Here is a 7,379-nt window from a genome sequence, read left to right as displayed (position 1 = left end):
AATGCATTCCAATGGAGAAACGGTTTTCGCAAGACGATGTTTTCACTAAACAGCGATTTCTATGGAACGGATTATCGTCGTCATGCGGGGCACCACTGTATTAACTTCCTTAATAAATCATTAGTATAATAATATTAATGTAAATAATATTAATATAATTATCATATTAATATAATAATCTTGGAACTGCAGAGCTGGAAGGGACCCTATGGATGATCACGACCAGCCCCTCTCAAGGAAGCGCAAGGGAGAATCAAACTCTCTCACCACTGGCTCCACAGCCAGAGACGTCAACCACTGAGCTATCCAGCAGTTCATCAAAACCAAGGTTCTTTAAAAGAAAAACCCTCTGCTTCTTCTAGGTGTCCTGGAATACTAATTATATCTACCGCCTCTCCTAGAAAAGGAAAACGTACACTTCTTGGCATACTCCCTCCCCCTTCCAACCCACATAACTCCAGGGGCTGGCCTCACTTACCGGCTGAGATTTCATTTCTCTCACTGTTTCATTATCATCGTAGAAGGCAAACAGACTGCAGCGAGATGGGAGGGAAGGGGGAAAAATACTTTATTATAAAAAAAACACTTGACTTCTATCCTTTCTGCCTCTATCTTTTCTGGTTCCTTCCTCACTCTTAAGCATCTTTGCTATTTCCTACAATAGTTCTTTTGGGCTCCAGTCTTTTCCAGCTATACATGGACATGTTGACTATATCTGTGATGTTCTGCGCTTAACATATGCGCTGTATCACAGAGCAATCCCCCAACACTATCTTACTAATCATAGCATTTCAATGACTGAAATCTCGTAGGAAGATGAAGCTAGAAGTAGGCCCACTGAACCAACAGAACTGACAGAGAATTGACTCACCAAGTACCCAATGATCCAATGGGTCTACTTTAGCTGTGACTTATTAGTGGATTTCAGCCACTTCATTTAAAATATAACAAGGCAAGAAATAAAAGCCAGAACTTAATAAGACAACCAAATCTTTTAGAAGGAAAGCACCAAAGGCAGCCAATACAGCACTAAATGCCAACACCTCTAGCCTCGTGGTGCCATGGTTCAACTGCACTACTGCAGCTAAAACTCTGCCCATGATCTGGGTTTAATCCCAGGTAGCTGGTTCGAGAGTCACCCACCCGTCCATCCTTTTGAGGTGGGTAAAATAAGTACCCTGCTCGCTGGGGAGAGTAAGGGCAATGTGTAGCATGCATAATAAAATTGCAAACCACCTGGAGAGTGTTTTAAGCAATCTGGGGTGGTACAGTGGTGCCTCGCATTATGATGTTAATTCGTTCCAGCGAAATTGCTGTAGAACGAAAATGTTGTAATGCGAAAAGAAAAAAAACCATTGAAATACATTAAAACCCGTTTAATGCCTTCCAAAGGGCTGTAAACTCACCGTCCAGCAAAGATCCTCCATAGGGCGGCCATTTCTGCTGCCTGTGCAGCAAGGAATCCGTCCCAGAAAACAGCGGGGGGCCATTTTGTTTACCCGGCAGCCATTTTGAAACTGCCGATCAGCTGTTGGAAAATTATCGTTTTGCGAAGAATCGGTTCCCGAAGCAGGGAACCGATCATCACAAAGCGAAATTCCCCCATAGGAAACATCGTTTTGCGATCACAAAAATTTCATCGTAATGCGGTTTTGTCGTTAAACGGGGCAATCGTAAAGCAAGGCACCACTGTATATAAGAAGCATTTTGATTTTCACTTTTGCTGTCTTGGACCTCTCTAAACCATCAAGCATCATTGCCAGAAAGAAAGACAAGAGAAGAGGTTGCATGAACAAGGCACAGTACCCCCTAAAATGGCCCCATCTTGGTAGTCCCCTGACTTCACTTCAGAATATTTTTTTGGTGGTGGGGAGACATGCATTCTCAGGACTCTTACAAAAAGGGTGAACAGACAGATTTATAATATAGGTTGTAGGAAATGACTCACAAGCCTAAAAGCTGCACCCTTCTTTTCATCTCTGAATATATGAGGAGATCAATTGGAGCAGATCAAAGGCCTCTCTCTCTCTCTCTGCCAGCACCCTGCTGCCCTGCATGTGGGGGTGCCATTCCCAAAGTTGCTAAACTGTTGGCTTAATCTACAGTAGAGGGCAAACCCTCCTGGATGACGTCACAGCTGCTTCTGAGGGGCATGACTGCCCACCATTCTTCCTCTTTCTCATAGATGATAGAGAGCTTGCATAGAGCCTTTCCTTAGGCCAATTATAATGGCATGATGTAACCACTGTCCTATCTGAACTCTGTAACCTATCTGTATACTGTCCATTATCTGTGAGCTTGTAAGGTTAATAAAAGCACAGTCCTCCTGGGGGCAGGGAAGAATGCATTGGGAACCCTCTTCTACTAGTCGCCCACCAAGAGCACTGCTGGCAGATATCCCTGTGTGCAGCTGACTTCTTTAATTTCTATCTCTAAGAGACTATTTGCTATCCTAATTATCTGGTGATCACCACAAAGCCCATCGGCCTGCTCATTTCGTGACTACAACACCTGCACAAGTCATTTGTATGGCTTGTGGGAACTCCATGGGGCCAGTGGCCTTCTCCCATAGCTGTTGACCAGGGACTAGCACCGAGAGACAAAAGCTAGGAAAATCTACAGTTCTGGCCGACAACTTTACAAATCCTGACTGTTGTCATACCAAAGAGCAATTCTCTCAAGATCTGTCAGAGATAGGTTGCCTCGTATTTTGGAAGCAGTGTATAGTGAGCGAGCTTTAAGGCCCCCTAATACGCTGGTGGGCCAGGAGTGGCCTGATGCTTGGGAGGAGCAGCAGATAATCAGCTTTTTAGACTGACAGAACTGACCGTCAGCTGAAGTGTTGTGGAGGAGAAGGATTTTTTTTTAAAGTAATCCATTCATATAGGAACTTAATATCGGCAGGAAGCAGATGGGACAGAAGGAAGGCATGAGGCCTAGTATGGCTGCCCAGCCCTTACAGCTATTTGCACGGTTTTGTTGGTTGGTTACATTCCCTTCTTGAAAGGCAACCAGTCTGGGGAAGCTAAAAACAGCAGGCATCGTGAAGAAGGAGCTTCTGTCTTCTCACATGCAGGGAGGTATGAAGGATTGCTCAATTAGTCAGTCAGGATAGAGGCCTTAGCTGCTTTTAACTGACAAGTAATAAAACAAATTAGAATCCTAGAATAATGGGAGTTGGAAGGGGCCCATAAGGTCATGGAGTCTGACGCCCTGCTCAGTGCAAGAATCCAAAACAATGCAGATCTGACAGAGGGTTGTGTGATTTTCTCTTGAATGACACCAGTACTGGAGCACTCGCCGCCTCCCGGGTAACTGGTTCCACTGTCGTACTGCTCTAACAGTTAAGAAGTTTTTCGGGATATTTAGTTTCAATCTGGCTTCTTGTAACTTGAGCGCATTGTTGCATGTCCTGAACTCTGGGACGATGGAGAACAGATCCTGTCCTTCTTCTGCACGACTACCTTTCAAATATTTGAAAAGCAATGGAAATTTTAAACTGTTCACCCATAGGACTGGGCTTTAAAGGTGCATTTAACTGCCCAGAAATCTATCTGCCTACATCAGTACAAATGCTGTTGTCTGCTCCAAGAACCTGCTTTTTCCCCACCCCTGGAAAGAGGTCTTCCTCCTCCTCCTCCCAAAGCTTGCCTGGACTCCCAAGGCATGATGACGCCATCATCCGGACCTCCAATCAGAACCATCTTGCGGATGCGCAGAAAGTTTTTCTTCCAGGCTGTAGTGAGAGACAAACAGAGCAAGGGCTATTGATAGCCATCTGAGCACTGAGTTTCCTGCCTCCCTCTTCTGATCACAAGACCACAAAAGATCCTCTCCAGCCAAAGTTCTCCAACAGACGTGGAGAATGGCGGGATGGTCCACATCAACTTGGGCTTTTGGTGGAGGCCAAAGCAGCCAAAACAGAATACAGTGGTGCCTCGCATTATGATGTTAATTCGTTCCAGCGAAATCGCTGTAGAACGAAAACATCGTAAAGCAATTTTAAAAAGCCCATAGAAATGCATTAAAACCCGATTAATGCGTTCCTATGGGCTTGAAACTCTCCGTCCAGCGAAGATCCTCCATAGTGCGGCCATTTTCACTGCCCGTGCAGTGAGGAATCCGTCCCAGAAAACAGCGGGTGGCCATTTTTTTTACCCGGCGGCCATTTTGAAACCGCCGATCAGCTGTGCGAAAATCTTCGTTTTGCGATAATCGGTTAGCGAAGCAAGTAACCGATCATCGCAAAGCGAAAAAAACCCATAGAGAACATCGTTTTGCAATCCCAAAAACTTCTTTGTTATGCAATTTCTTCGTTAAACGAAGCACTCGTCTTGCGAGGCACCACTGTATGTGCTTCTAGGGTCTTCCCTGTAAAACCCTAAAGGGAGAAACAGAAAGTTCTCTTCCAAATTCTGTTCTCTCCCCACCACCACCACTACCACCACCACCCACCCACCCACCCACCCTTTCTGTCTTCAGCACAGCTTAAGGGTAATAGTGTTGCTTCTGCTATTGATCAAAGCTCTGAGCCAACCCACAGAAGATCCTTTCCTGAAATGCTTGACCCAAGAAGGACACTCGGCATCATCCTTACGAGACGATAAGAAGCTGTGGTAGCGGTGGTGGGAACACTTTTCTCCCCCAGACTTGGGGCCTGATTCTTCTCTTTGCCATAATCCAAATGGCCTCTAGTGTTTTATATAAGTATGGGGAAGACCGACGAGCTAATAAACATGGCTGCAATTCTTGTGTTTGATTCTATAGCATGGGGGAAGCCAATGTGCCTGTTTTTGCTCCTCAGGGTCCTCCCCAATATTTGCACACACACACCCCAAAAACAGCAGTGGTGTGGCTCCTAGCTACTTTTTTCAATAGCTTGTTTCCATTTTTTCAAGCTTTCTTGAGTAGGAGGTGTGGCTTCCCCCAAAAACAGAATTTGGCCCTTGGTCGAGCCAAGATCACCCACCCCTGCTCTAATGTGTGTGAGCACTACAAAGTCCCTTGTTCAAATTTCCCTTTGGCCACCGACTCGCTTCATTGTTCACACCTCTGAAGGCACAAGAAGCGAGAATACTTGAGGTCTCATTGGCCAAAGACGAGGAGCTCAGATACCATGTTTTGTTCATGGATGGGAAGCACGCAGAGAGCGCTACATTAGGATAACAAGAGAACCAGATGTGGCTAAAGACGTGGGGTGGGCTTGCCAAGCAGGGCTAACCGACTGCTGGCTCTCGTTTGTTAGGAGTGAGGGGTAACTGAATTATTACCAGATGCGTTGGGATGGAGTCTCTCATCATTTAGCAAAGCCAGGAAGTTGCTGTTGTTGAGGTAAAGATCCCTATGATGCGGATCTGGAAATAAAGAAGCCATGAGGGAAAAGTGAAGAGAAATTTTGTTTGATTCCTACCGTCACCCAATTGCGCGCGCGCACACACAACACACAACACACACACACCTCTGCAAGGAACACAGGAGACTGACTACCCAAAGCTCTCTCATATTTTAAGGCACTTAATTCCTTCCTCACACTCTAAAAACTGTTTTCTTCATATCTGAATATCAGTCTCGAGAGACTATGGTAATGTGTTCTGTATGGAGGACTTGGAACAGCATCTAGTGTGGCTGAGAAGGCCAATTCGAGAGTGACAATCCCTTCCACACTGAGGACAAATACAATCTGCCCCCTGTCCAGCTCCCTGATTTGGTTGGTTTCGGGACTGCCTCTTGGCCTCAGCCTGCTGTCCACATGACATAGGGCCTGCTTCACTTAAATCAGTAGTCAGGTTACTTTCCATTTCTTTTTATCCCTCCTTTCAGCATGGTTTATTTTCAGTCTTGCTCTGTTCCAGGAAGGAGCACAGTTTAGCGCTACAGTGCTTCCCACTGAAGCTTGTGTCCACTGTCAGAGCCTCCAGGTCTGAAGCTTTCCATGAGGGTTTCAATTAGAACATACAAATGCGCATGCAACATGCACACAGAGGCAAACACATAGAGAGAAAATTCCAGAAGACAATGTTGCTGGGAAGCAAAACAGGTTTCTAAGATTTCCTAAAGAGAAAGATATTTCACATAAGGAGAAGTTCTGAATGCTGGTAATCCTTGCTGTCTTTTATGACCAAGCAGGAAAAGGTGGAGAGGAATGTTCACTCCTTCTGGAAAAGCCTCAATCTTCAAAGAAGTACTTTGGGGCATCTTTTGCCCACTCACATCCTTTCAGATTTTTTTTCTCCTACATGATCTTTGCATTTCCGAAGAGGGGTTCCTCTAAGAGTAGGTGGAACAGTTTTGGCTGTGCGAGCAACAGCGCTCACAGCCTGAAAACTGGGGGTCAACATCGTTAGGGCTTTTATTAACAACTGCTAAGAATATGTTGGTCAAATATGCCAAGACTCCTGTCCTGCAGCTTTCTTGGACTTCATGTCTCGGCATCCCTCACTGTTGACTGTATTAGTCTGGACTTCTGGCAGCTGAAATTCAAAACATCTGGAGGAGGAGCGGCGAAGAACTGCTGCTGTCGGTGGAAGTTATCTGGGCAGCCGAAAGCACATCGAATGTTAACGAATTTAGGATGGTGGTAATGGCAGCAGAAAGAGATCTAGGAATTATCTTACCATTCCAGTAATTACAGATGGAGAAGTCCTGGCCCACATGCGTGTAGCACAAGCGGTACAGGTTGGATTTCATGTGCTGGGGGAAAAGCCACTTCAGGTACTTGGTGTCTGAATTAAGAGAGAGAGAGAGAACATACATTGTCAGCCACAGTTCTAATTTCAGGCAGACAACAGTGGCTGCCTCAGGCAGTAGGATTCATGCAGGAAAGGGAAGTTGTAGCATGGTGCCAGCAAGCACTACTTTGTTCTTTGCCGCAGGCAATAGTATAGTGGTTAATTTGGAAGTACAGGTATTAACCATGATAATCCTTACAGTTAGCCCCAATCTACTTCCGTTAAGACAGTGGTGCCCAGCATTAGGTCCCCAGACATTCTTGGACTGCAACTCCCAGAATTCTTCACCACTAGTTGTGCTGGCCAGGATTTCTGGGAGTTGTAGTTCAAGAACATCGGTAAACTCAAGGTTAGGAAGCACTGTCTTAAGAGAATCCAAAAAATAATGATGAGCAGGTCTTTTGTAAAGTTAATGGTTCTTAATGCCACATTCAAGACAAAACCATTTCCCAAGATTTTACAGTACAAAGTCTTTGCGAAGACAGCTTGCAGAAATGTACTGTTGCTGGGAAAATTGATTTCTTACCCTACTACTGCGAAGATTGCAGCTAAGCTTGGAGGAAAAAGGGAGTCTGACGGGATAGCGATGAGGAAGTTTTAGACTGGAGGTCTGGCCAATTTAAAAAAAAGGCTTGTATGCCAAATAAAAGC

The 7,379-nt window shown here is 45.2% G+C and overlaps 1 protein-coding gene across 2 annotated transcripts in view; it reads right to left on the bottom strand.

The window, feature by feature from the left end:
* Positions 1 to 7,379, bottom strand: part of PPT2 (palmitoyl-protein thioesterase 2) — a 55,508-nt gene that overhangs the window by 9,793 nt on the left and 38,336 nt on the right. For both annotated transcript variants that reach the window (XM_072988832.2, XM_072988833.2), the window contains exons 5-8: positions 6,615 to 6,722; positions 5,271 to 5,354; positions 3,652 to 3,736; positions 479 to 533 (exon numbers count right to left, since the gene is read on the bottom strand). In XM_072988832.2, the coding sequence (XP_072844933.1) occupies positions 479 to 533; positions 3,652 to 3,736; positions 5,271 to 5,354; positions 6,615 to 6,722 (332 nt within the window). The remainder of the gene's footprint in view (positions 1 to 478; positions 534 to 3,651; positions 3,737 to 5,270; positions 5,355 to 6,614; positions 6,723 to 7,379) is intronic.

The sequence above is a fragment of the Pogona vitticeps genome, chromosome 2 (genome assembly GCF_051106095.1).
Source record: "Pogona vitticeps strain Pit_001003342236 chromosome 2, PviZW2.1, whole genome shotgun sequence".
Classification (NCBI taxonomy): Eukaryota; Metazoa; Chordata; class Lepidosauria; order Squamata; family Agamidae; genus Pogona; species Pogona vitticeps.
The sequence above is the reverse complement of the archived record's forward strand: the minus strand, read 5'-3'. Positions and strand labels throughout refer to the sequence as shown.